Raw genomic sequence first — 15647 nt, 5'->3', positions numbered from 1 at the left:
GACTGGAACACAATGAAACACATTAAATTAACACATTCCTTTAATGGTATAAACCCTCTTATGCCAGATCAGTTACATGTATGAGCAAGAGAGATCAGTTGTAACATTCATAGAACGTTCTATAAGACTCTGTTACACTTTGACACTATGAATCTTCAGATGATGGGTGAGGTGTGAATGCTGTCTAAAGGCCTTCTTACATTCTTTACACTCATAGGGTTTCTCACCAGAATGAATTCTCAGATGTTGAATAAGAGACGAATTAAGTCGAAAGACCTTCCTACATTCTTTACACTCAAAGGGCTTTTCCCCAGTGTGAATGCTCTGGTGTAGAGTAAGTTTCTGACGCAACCTAAAAGACTTCCCACATTCCTTACATGTGTAGGGCTTCTCGCCAGCGTGGATGCTCTGGTGCTGTGTGAGCTGTGAGAGCAGTCTGAAGGCTTTCCCACACTCTTTACAGTCATAGGGTTTAACACCAATGTGAATACTCTGATGTGAAATAAGCTGTGAGTATCGACTGAATGCCTTCCAGCATTCCTTGCATTCATAAGGCTTTTCCCCCGTATGTATTCTGTGATGGAGAATAAGATGGTAGCCCCGACTAAAGGTCTTCCCACATTCATTACATTCATAGGGCTTCTCACCAGTGTGGATCCTCTGATGCAGGGTTAGCTGCTGTCGAACTCTAAAGGCCTTCCCACAGTCCTTACATTCATAAGGCTTCTCACCAGTGTGAAGTTTGTAATGTACTCTAAGGCCAGAACCACACAGAAAGTCTTTCCCACACTCTTTACACTCATAGAGTCTGTCAGCAATATTAAGTTTCTGATGTCGAGTAAGGTGTGCATATTGCCTGAAGGCCTTCCCACATTCTTTACACACATAGGGCTTCTCACCAGTGTGGATCCTCTGATGGAGAGTGAGTTGTCCTCGTACCCTGAAGGCTTTCCCACATTCTTTACATGCGTAGGGCTTCTCGCCGGGATGAAGTTTTTGATGTGCTTTAAGGTCTGGGCCATACATGAATGCTTCCCCACACTCCTTACACTCATACAGTTTTTCACCAGAATGAAGTCTCTGATGTCTGGTAAGGTGTGCAGTCTGCCTAAAAGCCATCCCACATTCCTTACATTCATAGGGCTTCTCGCCAGTATGAATTCTATGATGAAAAGTAAGCTGTTGGCGGACTCTAAATGCCTTCCCACATTCATTACATTCATAGGGTTTCTCCACAAAATGGATTCTCTGACGTGGAGTAGCAGATGTATGCTTTTGGTAAGAGGACATTTTTTCAGACGTGATTTTCACTTGTCTGAGATATCCCTCCTGAGATCCCTCTTGGCTTTCATGTTTTCTTTTGGACTCCCATTCACTTTTTAAAATAAGGCCCTTCAGGCTACCGTTCCCAATTCTTTCCATTATCTTCCATTGGGATAAATTCATTTCATAAATGCCATTTTCTGAGGATAACTGATTGGTCTCATCCTTAGTTTCCAAATCTGCAAGAAAGAAAGCAGACACACGCTATTTTCTTTTTCTCAAGAAGTAAACTTTCTACAGTAAAAATAGAAGACGAAGAAGGTAACATTCAATCAAACTCAAATTAGTGTCATATAATTTGGGGGGCAAAAGGGAATACTAGGAAAATGAGAGTTCATATAAGGAAAGTCAGTGGTAATCAATTAAACATTATTTATCACTGGTTCATGAACTGAGGTATGAATCAGAATTGCTGGGTGGCTTATTATAAACACTGTTTAAAGCTGGGTGTAGTGGCAGACATCTTTAATCCCAACACTCGGGAGGAAGAGAGAGGTGAAACTGTGAGTTTGAGGCCAGCCTGATCTACAGAGTGAGTTCTAGGACTGCCAGGGCTACATAGTGAGAACCTGTCTCAAAAAACAAAAACAAACAAACAAAAAATCCCAATACTGTTCAAATACTACCAGAACCACCTGGATAAGACTATAATTTTTTCCCCATTTTTCATGTGTTTTTGTGTTTGTATGTGTGACGTGCACTTGTATGTAGATACATGTTTTGCACATGTATAGGTACACATGGGGGGCATGTGGAGGCCTAAGGTTGATGTCAGGAATCATCCTCAATTTACCATCCATCTTATTCATTGAGGATTGGGTCTTTCAACCAAACCCAGAGCTAGCCAATATGGCTAGTCTTGCTAGCTAGCTTGTTGTAGGGCAGTGGTTCTCAACATGTGAGTCGAGATTCCTTGGGAGGGGTCACATATTAGATATCCTGCGTATCAGATATTTACATTTGACCCATAACAGTAGTAAAATGACAGTTATGAAGTAGCAATGGAAATAATTTTATGGTTGGGGGTCACCACAACAAGAGGAACTGTATTAAAGGGTCCCAGCATTAGGAAGGTTGACAACCACTGCTCTAGGAAATCCTCTATCTTTGCCTTCCAAATCTGGAATTGCCAGTGGATCACCACACCTAACTGGCATTTACACTGGTTCGGGGGAACTGAACACATTTATGCAGCAAACACTTTAACCACTGACCCATCTTCCCAGACCAGATTCTAATTTTTATTAAACATTTAGGAGACTGGAGAGATGGTCCAGCGGTTAAGAGCACTGGCTGCTCCTGCAGAGTAGATCTATTTATTTTAGGTGTACGAGTGTTGTGCCTCCATGATTTTTGTGCACTGTGGACATGTAGAGGTCAGAGGAGGGTGTTGGATCCCCTGGACCTGGAGTTACAGCTGTTTGTGATCCATCACGTGGGTTCTAGGAACTGAACCTAGGTCCTCTACAAGAGCAACAGCCCTCTTAACCATGAAGCCATATCTCTAGGTCCTCCACCTTATTTTTGGAGACAGTCTCTGAAGCTGGAACTTATCAGTTCAGTTAGGCTGGCTGGCCAGTAAGCTCTGGGATCCTCTGTCTCTGCCTTCCCAGCACTGAGATTACGCACACTGGCTTTTAAATGGATGCTAAGACTCTTCTAACTCAGGGCATCCTGTGTGCAAAGCAAGTGCTTCATCAACTGAGCACTCTCTCCCGCTCCACAACTCTCATTATTAACAATTTTGCATTTTCACAGTTGTGACTGACTTTCCCAACTTTATAAAATGTACTGGAGATGGAACCCAGAGTCTCGCACAGCTGTAACATTGTGCTGTTCAAGCCTCAGCTTTTCCTTACCTGAAAGGCTCTTTAAAGGCAGACACAATCTTAACTTATTCTCTACTAAATGATAAGGTCATAGCATAATAGAATTGACTTATTTATTTATCACAGCTCCTACTTGTTCTAAGTATATCTTTTTGCCTCTAATCTCATAGTTTACTGCAGATGGGTAAATAGTCTCTTCATGCATCTAAGCATGCACAGTTAAACACACACATGGCACAGGGAGATCATTCTTACGCCTTCCCCACTTTGCATCTCTCTTATGTCCATTCTTTTCCTTTCCTTGTGGTACTTAAGGTTGGACCCAGGGCCTCACCAACACTAGGCAAGCCATAGTTCAAAAGGCTTCTTATGCGGGCCGTAGTGGTGCACGCCTTTAATCCCAGCACTCTGGGCAGAGGCAGGTGGATCTCTATGAGTTCGAGGCCAGCCTGGTCTACAAAGTGAGCTACAGAACAGTCAAGGCAACACAGAGAAACCCTGTCTCAAATTAAATCAAAACAGGCTCCTTCTATTGTTATTTAGGCTGGGTTCTCTTCAGTGTCCGTTTCCTGTCTGTTTCCTCATTCGTTATATCACAGCTGCTTCATTCCTTCCTCCCCCTGCTCTGGTCTTCTCTGTTTCATTCCCTCGTTAGAGAGACCTCTCTTGGATTTTCTGAGATTATCCATTACTGCATTTCCAGACCATGAAACAGGTGTACATCTCACTGAAAAGCTTAGAACTCCTAGGGGATGATGTCACTAGGTAATGGAGGCAAAAGCTCTTGAACATATCTGAACGTGAAGGTGTAGTACCTGAAGAGCAGAAGCAAGCCAAGAGGAGGAGTCAGAGAAATGCTGTGCAGAATGACCCTCGTGAAAGAGGATGAGATTTTCAATTATTGCAATTGTGGTCTGTGTAAAAAGTTGAAATCATATAGGTATTTTGTACCAAACTAGAAATAATGAAAACAGAAAATCTATTTAAAAATTTAAAAATATGATCTATAACTTTTATGTCAATAGGAAAAAAAGATTTAAAATAGTATCTAGTATCATTGCTTTTTAGAAAACAAAAAGGTAAAAAGAAAGTTACAATGGTGGGTGAGGATCCACAGGCCTGTGACCACAGCACGCCTGAGGTTGAGACAGGAGAACCGCAAATGCAAGTGCAGCCTGGGCACTCCAGCAAGACCCTATCTCAGATACAATGTATAAGGGAAGTGCAGCCTGAGCACTCCAGCAAGACCCTATCTCCAATACAATGTATAAGGGAAGTGCAGCCTGGGCACTCCAGCAAGACCCTATCTCCAATACAATGTATAAGGGACCAAGGACGCATCCTTGCAGCTTGGTGGTAGAGTGCTTGCCTAAGGTATGAAGTCCTGAGTTCCACACAGCACTAAAAGCAAACAAACAAGACAAAAATAAACAAAATGGAGAACAAACATAGAAATAACAATGACAACGTACTGGGGGTACATCTATATAGAAACATAATATTATAATTTATAACACGAGCACTTGGGAAACTGAGGCAAGAGGGCTCACAGAAACTGTCTCAAACAAACAAAAATATATAAATAAAAAGCAAACAAGAAGCCGGGCAGTAGTGGCACACGTCTTTAATCTTAGCACTTGAAGGCAGAAGCAGGTGGATCTCTGAGGCCAGCCTGGTCTACAGAGCAAGTTCTAGGACAGCCAGGGCTATACAAACTATGTCTTGGGAAAGAAAAAGAAAAAGAAAAAAAAAAAAAAAAAAAAAAAGGAAACAATAATGTGAAAATGATAAGTACAGAGCATTATTAGGAAAAAAAAATGACTGGCAATAAATTTAGATTTAAAAAATGTAGCATAACTAAAATGGGTATTTTTCTGGGAAAACACAATTGACCACCAAGGATATATATTTAACAGACAAATTTTTGTTTGGCTGTTTGGTTTGGCTTTTTTTTTTTTTTTTTTTTTTTTTTTGGTTTTGGTTTTCGAGACAGGGTTTCTCTGTGTAGCTTTGCGCCTTTCCTGGAACTCACTTGGTAGCCCAGGCTGGCCTTGAACTCACAGAGATCTGCCTGGCTCTGCCTCCCGAGTGCTGGGATTAAAGGCGTGCACCACCACCACCCAGCCTGGTTTGGCTTTTGAGACAGAGTTTCATGTAGCTGCAGCCAGCCTCAAACTTCTCATCCTCCTGCCTCGACCTGGTAAGTAGGATTAGAGGTCTGCACCACCATGCCTGGCTAAAACAGATCAATTTCCATAGAACAAATAGAGAATGTGATCAGACTTGCTATACTGCAAGAAAAAAGTGCTTTTCAAAGCACACAAAGGCTTTAGAAAGAGTTCATCTAAGTTTAGCTGAGAACTGAGAACTTCTACGTGGCTCCTGACATGCTACTTCCATAAAGGTGGGCTACAGAGAACACACTGCCCTGAACAGGCTGCCTTGGCTCACAGGTGACTTGACACTGAAGCATGTGTGACTCAACAGACGCCAGGGAGGCCTTCCTGGAGCTTCCCTACCCCGAACCCAGACACTGCAGAGACGGAGCACCATAACGCCCTTCCTTCAGCAGTTCTGGTCGTGAACTGACAAGCAGCGGCAGAGGCCCCACAACCCTTCCCAAAACCACCTTTCTCTTCCATTCGTCTCCCTTGGGTCTGCAGCCCCCACCTAAAGCCCCCTCCATTTTATCGGTCGTTGTTTAAATTGGCATGGAGGGGCTGGAGAGATGGCTCAGCAGCTAGGAACATCTGCTGCTCCTGAAGAGGACCCGAGTTCCATTGCCAGCCCTCACATGGTGGCTTACACATCTGCACTCCAGGTCCAGGAGATACAACGCCCTCTCTGGCCCCCATGGGTACCAGGCACACATGTATGTGGTGCGCAGCCAAACATGCAGGGAAGACACCAATCCACACGAAATCCATACACCCAGGTCTGAATCTGGAACACGTCTTCTCCCAAGCATTTGAATAAGGGTTACTCAGCCTATGTTAATATTCATCATAGGCTTCTTCAGGAAGTGACTAAAATTGATTACCAAAGTACAGTTCCTCGTATGTCAGGCTGTATTATTTCCAGACCCTTTTGGACTCTCAGATTTTGGGTTACCAGAATAGGAGTGCTGTGTTTGCACAGAATATTATCCTTATGGTCTTATTTCACTGAGAAAAACAACATTAAAAATATGGTATCGTCTCTCCATTACCCCAGCAAATCTAGAGACTGCTACGCTCCCAACCATGACGATCGACCAATCGTGGACTCACCCTTTGAAACGGTCTGTACCAATCAACTCTTTTCTAAGTTGCTTTGGTGACTGTGTCTGCACAGCCATAGAGAAGTAGTTAAGACAGAACCTGACACCCTCTCCCGATTCCTTTGAGCATCAGGCATACACACATATGCAGGTGAAACACTCCTATACATTTAAAAAATAAATAACTCCTTTAAAAATTAAATTGTGTGAGGGAAGGTGACCATAATGTTAAGAGCTTTCCTGGGCTGATGACGCAGCTATAAAGCAGATCACTTGCCTCGAGCAAGGCAGCAGGATCCTCTACACACCCGGCAAAGCTTTCCTAGGACCCCGCACTCTTCCCTCTGCTGACTCTTCACAGCTCTCTATTGCTTCCTGCCATTCTATTTTCTACTTTTTTTTTTGGTTTTTCCGAGACAGGGTTTCTCTGCGTAGCTTTGCGCCTTTCCTGGAGCTCACTTGGTAGCCCAGGCTGGCCTCGAACTCACAGAGATCCGCCTGGCTCTGCCTCCCGAGTGCTGGGATTAAAGGCGTGCGCCACCAACGCCCGGCTATTTTCTACTTTTTTATAGCGACTAGGCTTCTCTAATTACAAGGCAAATCCTGAGGGACATGTCTGTTTACCACTGTACTGACAGCCCCTATCCCGATGCTCAGCTCTCAAAGTCCATCTAGCTGGTGCACCTCTTTTTCAGCTAGGTGGGTGTGTCCCCAGCCTGACACAGCCTCACTTACCTGGGTTTCGCCTCCTCCTCCTCACAACCTTCCAGGGCTCCTTCCCTTGCTCCAGCAAGGAAATCACATCTGGTTTAGAAATGAAGTAGCCTATTTAGAAGAAAAGAAACATGAGGCAATGAGGAAATTAAGTCAAGTTTTCTTTGGTTCATTTTAGTAAGTCTGTTACACATCAGAGGAAAGGGAAAGAACTCTTGTGTGGCAGGAGGCCGGCTACTTCTCTGCTTCATTCTCTTTATCTGTAAAATAGCAATAGTAAGAGTGTCTACTACAAGGGCCGGAGAGATGGTCCAGGGGTGGAGAGCACATACCGCTCTTGCAGAGGGCCTGAGTTCAGTTCCCAGCACCCACAACTCACATCAGTCTGTACCTCCAGCTCCAGGGGAATCTGCCACCCTCTTCTGGCCTCCTCAGGTACTGAATTCACATGCACATTCCAAAACACCCAAACATATACACGTACAGAAAAATAAATCATTAAAAAACTGTCGGTTACAGCCGAGTGTGGTGACTCACATCTGTAATCCCTGCACGTGGGTGGCTGAGGCAGAGATGCTATTTCAATAATAACAATAATAATAATAATAGCCAGGCATGGTGGTGCACCTTTAATCCCAGCACTCAGAAGGCAGAGGCAGGTAGATCTCTAAGTTCAAAGTCAGCCTGATCTATAAAGCAAGTTCCAGTAAAGCCAGGGCTGTTACACAGAGAAACTCTGTCTCAAAAACAAACAAAATAAATAAATAAAATAATAATAAAAATGTCTATTTTATGGAACTATCTAAGCACTACCTAGCTGAACTAAATGTATTTCATTAGCTATTAATATTCTTACTTTACTGAGAGGAAAACAATTAGTTTCAAATTTCCTGCTTCACTAAAAAGTATGCCAGAGACTCTAGGTCTGTAGGCTGAGGATGGATGCCCCAATGATGCAGAGGAGGCTGGGGTGACTGTCCAGGCAGCCAGATGTCTCTGTCATTTCTAGAATTTTGGAAGTTGCTTACAATGCACTTCCTGTTTACTTAGGTAATATATCCTTCTGGGGTCTTGGATGGAGTTGAAGACTAGATAGTCATAATTACAGTTTTCCTTAGTCATGATAAAAGATAAATTAGATATAAACCTTTAGAGTCACAAAAATAGGATAGAGTATTTTCTTTAATTTTGCCAAATACAATTAGACTAGATAATTACAACTGTAATTCTTGCTTGATAACTGTTTTGTTATATGTAATTTACTATGTTAAAATTAAAACCTTCCTTTTTGATTAGACAGAAAAAGAGAAGTGCTGAGGGATGTCTTTCTGTACACTGTGAAGATGTGTTGCTCTCACTGGTTGATAAATAAAGCTGCTTGGCCAATGACAAGGCAGAATATGGTTAGGTGGTACATTCAAACTGAAGATGGAGATGAAGAAGGGTAGAGTCGGGAGAGACTCGATCCAGCCATCCAAGAAGGAAAATGTGAAAGTACCGGTGAGCCAAAAATGGGTTGAGTTAAGTTATATGAGCTAGCTAGCAAGAAGCCTGAGCCACAGCCATACAGTTTGTATTTAATATAAGCCTCTGTGTAATTATTTTATAAGCAGCTGTGGACCGCAGGTGGGAGAGATTTGTCTGGACCACAGAGCCAGGCGGGACCGAGAAACTTTCGCCTACCAAAGTTGGTAAAACTGATGGTTCATTAACAAAGGTAATGAAATGGGTTACCTTGAGCTGGAAATAACACCACTATATAAACTATATATGTTCTTCTGCTAGAGAAAAACTAAGAAACAAGGCATAGCTATTTTCCTTATAGGTATACCAACAACAAAACATATAAACAAAGTGATGGCCAGTGGATGGTTCAGCGGGTAAAGGCATTTGCCCTCAAGCCTGACGACCCAAGTTCAGTCCCCAGGACCCACATGTTGGAAGGGAGAATCCAGTCCTGCAAGTTGTCCTCTGACCTCCACATGTCACTGCACAAGCATGGCCCCCTCTTCATGTGCATAAATAAAAAATAAATAATCATTTAAAAAGCGAAACGTCTTCTTTGATATTGATAAGGCTACATTTAAGTCTAGTCACTAAAGTAGCACATATCTGCAATCCCACGGCTCAAGAGGCTGAGGCAGGTGGAAGATGGAGAGCTGCAGACCAACCTGAACCATAAAATATGACCACATCTCAAACAAGTAAAAATTTAAAAAAAATTCTGTCACTATAAAGGGCCCAAAGGTCCCTTGAGTACGGGGAAAGTGAATATATTTAATGAAAGTACTTACTCCTGAATAAATGTTCACACCATCTCCTTAAAAACAGTGTAAGGCAGGGGGGAGGGCACAGGGGGAGGGCACTGCTGCCAACCTAAGTTCATTCCCAGAAGACAGTGGAAGACGAGCCAGTTTTCAAATGCTGTCCTCTGACCTCCACATGCTTACTACAGCATGTGCATGCCCCTCCCCCACAACATACACAATACATAAGTAAATAAGTAAATGAATGCAAAAGAAAATCGAATGGTTTCTGGGAAATTTCCAGAGAGAATGGACGTTAGAGAATACAATCCAAATCGCTGAAGGGAGAAGCTTACCTAGGGAGGCCACATTGCGGTAGTTCTCCATCATCACGTCTTTGTACAAATCCCTCTGAGAGAGGTCCAGGTACTCCCACTCTTCCCGAGAGAAGGCTATGGATACATCACTGAACATCACTGATACCTGAATGACAGACCAGATGATACAACTAAACAGACAAAAAGCATTTAAAGCCCAAAGAAAAGATATGGAAGAGATACTGAGAGAAGTGGGCATTTGCTTGTTTTGAGACAAATGTTCCCTATGGAATGCACTCACTGTGTAGCCCAGGCTGGCCTCATAGAGCTCCACCTGCCTCTGCCTCCCAAGTGTTGGTATTAAAAGTGTGATCCACCACAGCTCAAAAGCGGGCCATTATAGCAAACAGGCTTGAGCTAGGAGGTTCTCAGAGGAAAATGAGGGTCCTAAAGCAAGGTGCGTATGTGCTCTAGGAGGGTCCTGCTGCTATTTCCCCTCCCCCTCCCCCCCCCAACTTCCATCCTCTCTCTGTTATGAACCATCACCTTCAGCTGCTACATACCCTGACATACTTCAATAGTCCAAACATGTTGGAAAAGCAAAGACGATAGCGCTAATCCACGAGAGTGTGCTGGTTGGTTCTGTCACTTTGACACAAGCTAAGTCATCTGGGAAGAGAACCTCAACTAAGAATCTGCCTCCATCACACTGGCCTGTGAGCATGTCTGCAGAATTGATTGATGTGGGAGCACCACTGTGGACGGTGCAGATCTGGTTGGGTGGTCCTGGTTGTTGTAAAAGAAAGATAGCCTTTAATCCCAGCACTCAGGAGGCAGAGGCAGCAGGATCTCTGTGAGTTCAAGGCCAACCTGGTCTACAGAGCAAGATCCAAGACAGCCAGGGCTACACAGAGAAACCCTGTTTCAAAAAAACAAAACAAAACAAAAGATAGCTGAGCAAGCCAGGAAGAGTAAGCTAGTAAGCAACATTCCTCCCTGGTCTCCGCTTCATTCCTGCCTCCAGGTTCCTGCCTTGAGTTCCTGTCCTGACTTTCCTTCATGATGGACAAGAAGCTGCAAGATGAAATTAAATAAACAAACAAACAAACAAACAAACAAACAAGCCCGTCCCTCCCTGTGCTTCTTTTTGGTCATGTGATGAACACACTGTAGGCCGGGAGTCAAGAGTGAGAGACTAGGGGAAGAGACAACAGTACTGTGACGAGCGAGGTAGGAGGACCATGAATGTAAGGCCAGCCTGGGCTACATACCAATAACTATGCACGCGCATGCGCGCATGAGAGTGTCTCTTTGCATGCACACATGTGGAGGTGAGAGGACAACTTTGTGGAGTCAGTTTTTGCCTTCCACCTTGTGGGTTACCGGAGTCGATCTCAGGTCTCTAGGTTGACGTCACCCTGCAGCAAGGACCTTTGGCCCACTGAGCTGCTTCACTGATTCTGGTTTTTGGTTCTGTTTTAGAGACAGAATCTGTAGTCTGGATCACCTGGGACTAGCAGCCATCCCACCACCTCAACCTCCCAAGGGCCAGGGTTAAAGGGGTCATCGTCCCTAGTGCCAGTCCTGTCTTCCAGAAAAGTCAGGGGCTGGGAAACGGCTCAGTGGGTAACCAAACAAGCATGAGGACCTGAGCTCAGACTCAAGCAACCACACAAAAGCTGAGGAATGGGGGCCGTACGTGGTAACCCTAGCATAACCTAGTCTACTGCGAATGTGACACTGCTCATAACAGGGATTCCTAGTGAAGATCTAAATCTCTCTGAAAGCAAGTTCCAGACACTTCCCCACCCAACCCTAAATCTACAAGATCTCACCATGTCTTAGCTGAAGCCAAACAACAGCACATTTATTTGTTTGTTTATTGGTTTTTCAAGACAGGGTTTCTCTGTGTATCCCTAGCTGTCCTCTGTAGACCAGGCTAGCCCCAAATTCAAGGGATCCACCTGCCCTTGCCTCCTGAGTGCTGGGACTAAAGGATGTGCTACCAATGCCCAGGAACAACAGAAAATTGTTTTGTTTTTGTTCTTCCAGACAAGGTTTCTCTGTGTAGCCCTGACTGTCCTGGAACTAGATCTGTAGACCAAGCTGGCCTTGAACTCACAGAGATCCCCCTGCCTCTGCCTCCCGAGTGCTAGGATTAAAGGCCACCATAACCCCGCCAATAGCAAATTTTATATACTTAGAAAACTAAAATCTAGAAAAGCCCAAGAATCTTCCTATGAGTAGTTAAATGACCCTATCCTCTTTCATCAGCTTAAAGATAATGATTTGTTCAGTGAGCACATGAATGACAGCTGTGGAAAATACAATGCCCATGTTCTTTACTGAGTGGATTTGAAACAACCAAGAGGAAGGTCCCAGATGGGGTTCTGACAGTAAGTCTCACAATACAGAAACGTTCCCGTGTGGCTGAAAGGAAGGCTCAGCCATTAAGAGCACTCACTATTCTCACAGAGGACCTGGGTTAGGTTCCCAACACCTACATGGTGGCTTATAACTTTAACTGCAATTCCAGGGGATCTGACACCTTCTTCTGGCCCCCTTGAACCCTGGCACTCGTGGTATACACACACACACACACACACACACACACACACACACACACACTTCATATCCATGGTGCATATATAAACACTCATATACATAAAAAGAATTTTCAAAGGAGAAGTATTCACAGGACCTCAACATGATAGTGTTTCCAGAAAAAAAATATGAACAGTTAACTTACACGGGCCATGGTTTAGAAATTCAACAGTCTTCCCTGAAATGTATTTCTCAGAAGAAGCAGAGTCCACTGAGGCCAGAGCTAGGGGAAGAAAACAAGTCCATGAGATGAAATTGGCCTCAAAAGTCCTCAGATGATCTCTACATCTAGGGCCACAACATCTTACCCAGTCTCCTTCAAAGTTTCAAAAGTACACCTGGATTCACCAGACATAAGTAAAGAAATTCCTAAGTACCAAGTACTGGGAAACTGTTGCTCGGCCTGCCCACAGCCAAGCCTACTTCCAAAGTGTTCGGATCCTCCTGCCTCCTCCTGCCGAGATTACAGGGATGCACCATCATCCCTTATTTATGATGAATGTTTTAAACATTACATTATATCTTCAGGATTGCTACTTAGTATAATATTCTATTCATGCAATAGATGAGAAACCCCACAATAAAAGAAATTAAATCAGGCTTGTAAAATTGAAAGTTGGGAAGTAGCAAAGATACATATGGAACACCTATCCTCACCACAAAGCTGGCTCTCACTTAGTCCTAGCCCTAGTTCATGAAACACAGGATTCCCTGATTCAATGACAGAGACTCGGCACTCATAATTCACGACAAAACAGAAATGATATCAAACTCCCAGGATATAAAAATCTCACTTTAAGAGTATCAGTGCTCACATTATCAAGAATATGAGGAAGCCAGGGCGGTGGTGGCACAGACCTTTAATCCCAGCACTCAGGAGGCAGAGCCAGGCAGAGGCAGAGCCAGGCAGATCTCTGTGAGTTCGAGGCCTGGTCTACAGAGTGAGATCCAGGACAGGCACCAAAACAACACAGAGAAACCCTGTCTTAAAAAAAAAAAAAAAAAAAAAAGAATACAAGGAAATGGACATTCTAGCCAGTATGCCAAAGATAGAATTTAAAAGTATGTATAAGTAGAATTATTGCATGCAAAAACCTTGACTCAGAAATTCTACTCTGAGGACTAAAGAAAACAATTATATATAAGATATGGTCATCAAAGATGTATATCAAAGTATGCTGACAGAATGGTTCAGCTGGTAAAGATACTTGCCACCAAGATTGGTGATGACCTAAGTTTGATTTCTAGAGCTTACATGGTACAAAGAGAATGACCCCCACATGTTACTGTGTGTCTCGTCACGGGTGTGGGTTCACGCGGGTCTGTGGAATGAAGACTCAGAGGCATTTTATGAATGAATTTTTTTTTCCATTGTATAGTTTTGGCTTCTTTGTCAAAAATCAGGTGTTCATATGTGTCAATATATGAACACATGTCAATTTTTATGCCAGTACCAAGCTCTACTATAGAGCTTGAGGTCAGGGATGGTGATGCCTCCAGAGATTGCTTTATTGTACAGGATTCTTTTAGCTATCCTGGGTCTTTTGTTTTTCCATATGAAGTTGAGTATTTTTCTTTCCAAGTCTGTGAAGAATTGTGTTGGGATTTTGATGGGGATTGCATTGAATCTGTAGATTGTTTTTGGTAAAATTGCCACTTTTACTATGTTAATCCTACCTATCCATGAGCATGGGAGATCCTTCCATTTTCTGATATCTTCTTCAATTTCTTTCTTTAGAGACTTAAAGTTCTTATCAAAAAGGTCCTTCACTTGTTTAGTTAGTGTTATCCCAAGGTATTTTATATTATTTGTGGCTACTGTAAAGGATGATGTTTCTCTAACTTCTGGACTATGACTCTTTTAATTCCAGCACTTAGCAGGCGGATCTCTTAGTTAGAGGCCAGCCTGGTCTACAGACTTAAGTTCCAGGACAGCCAGGGCTACACAGAGAAATCCTGTCTTGAAAAACCTAAATAAATAATATAGTACAGTCATAAAATAAGCCTTAAGTCTCCTTTGAGAGAGGTTTTAAGTACTAAGCATTGAAAAGTGGATATGTGCATACAGGCATATGGTGTAAGGAGTTAGGCACTGTTTCCAAGAAATAGACATTTACAAATAACAAATGTTCTTATCTACTAAAAAATAAAAATGCATTTCACAGATCAACGAGGTAACATTCGATTCCCTTAACCTTACCTTATAACAGGCAACAGCAATGTCCTGCTTCTGTTCCTGTGAGGCTTCAAGACTTCAGCAGGAGCGGGGCAGGAGAGAATCTTCACATTCCAACTTTCCTTGGAGCCTTGTCCAGCCTGGTTAAATCAAAACACAGAGTACAACCAGTCCTCTCACTGCCATCCGTCACTCACACACAGAAGGTGAGCACAGTTGTCCTTTCCTGGTGTCTAGGAAAGGCCAGGGCAGCGGATGGCCAGGGCTGGCATCGCCAGTTTACAATAGCTTTCTAGTTGGACGCCACACAGCCTGCCCAGTGTGTGACTGTCCTTGCTTGTGTGGTAGGCTGGGGAGTGGGGGGAAGGTATCCCCAAGGAGCCAGCTCTACCCTACCATTCTTTGCCCAAGATCCGGAGCTCTTTGCTTTGTTTGCTGGGAGTCTTTTGTGTGGCGCTCAGGTGAATGGCTGGGGACCATTCATCTTTGGGACTGACGTGGTTACACTGCAGCCGACCCTGAGGCCATACTCCACGGCCTTGGCAATGGAGCTCACACCAGCCGCCCTGCATCCCATTCACTCACACAAATGCCATCACGTTGTGGTCTCCTGGCCGCACTCAGCCGCCGTGCCACCCCGCCACGCCCCGCAGGCACAGCTCGCCTCGGTCGTCCCCACGCAGCCCCGGTCGCGGGCCCCGGTCCCTCCCTGCACCCCTTGCCCCGCTCCCTGGGGAGCCTTCACTACGCCCAGGGGACCAGGACCGGACACCCAGCTAGCGCCGCTCGGCGGCCCCGCCCACGCCCAGGTGACGCCGGCTGCAAAAGCGCCAAGACTAAAGACCGGACCCGGAGGGCTCAAAGGGCCGCGCGCGGGGGCTGCTGGGAGGGACAGCCGCACGCACCAGTGCGCAGGCGCTGCCGGAGCGGACCGGGAACCCGCTGGGCACTCACCAAGAGCTTGGTTGGGGGACGCCGGACTAGGGGAGAAGCGGGGACCTCAGCTTTGCTTAAGCATCTGGGGAAAAGGCTGGTTTTCCTCTGGAAAATTGCGTTATTTGATATAATGATGGGCTTGTTATGGAGATGACTGCAAATGAGCTACATAGTGAATTCCAAGCCAGCCAAGGCTATACGATAAGACCGGGTCTCAAATACATAAAGTAAAAGTAATGATTA

The 15647-nt window shown here is 44.3% G+C and overlaps 1 protein-coding gene across 1 annotated transcript; it reads right to left on the bottom strand.

Annotated features, from left to right (window-relative positions):
- Positions 1 to 22: 22 nt before the first annotated feature.
- On the bottom strand, positions 23 to 15342 carry LOC102911103 (uncharacterized). The gene is made up of 6 exons (XM_016000478.3): positions 15054 to 15342; positions 14493 to 14608; positions 12438 to 12515; positions 9728 to 9854; positions 7147 to 7236; positions 23 to 1502 (listed from the first exon to the last, which is right to left on the bottom strand). The coding sequence occupies exons 3-6, from the start codon at positions 12444 to 12446 to the stop codon at positions 133 to 135; spliced, it is 1596 nt and encodes a 531-aa protein (XP_015855964.2). The 5' UTR covers positions 12447 to 12515; positions 14493 to 14608; positions 15054 to 15342; the 3' UTR covers positions 23 to 132.
- Between the last annotated feature and the right edge of the window lie 305 nt (positions 15343 to 15647).

This window comes from Peromyscus maniculatus, chromosome 1 (assembly GCF_049852395.1).
Source record: "Peromyscus maniculatus bairdii isolate BWxNUB_F1_BW_parent chromosome 1, HU_Pman_BW_mat_3.1, whole genome shotgun sequence".
NCBI classification, from domain to species: domain Eukaryota; kingdom Metazoa; phylum Chordata; class Mammalia; order Rodentia; family Cricetidae; genus Peromyscus; species Peromyscus maniculatus.
The sequence above is the reverse complement of the archived record's forward strand: the minus strand, read 5'-3'. Positions and strand labels throughout refer to the sequence as shown.

What these genes read in the sequence shown, in the direction of transcription:
- LOC102911103 (XM_016000478.3), bottom strand. An exon ending in CCGCAATGTGGCCTCCCTAG is followed by an intron (nt 7,237 to 9,727) that starts GTAAGCTTCTCC and finishes TCTTCTAAATAG; the next exon opens with GCTACTTCATTTCTAAACCA. An exon ending in GAGGAGGAGGCGAAACCCAG is followed by an intron (nt 1,503 to 7,146) that starts GTAAGTGAGGCT and finishes TCTTTCTTGCAG; the next exon opens with ATTTGGAAACTAAGGATGAG.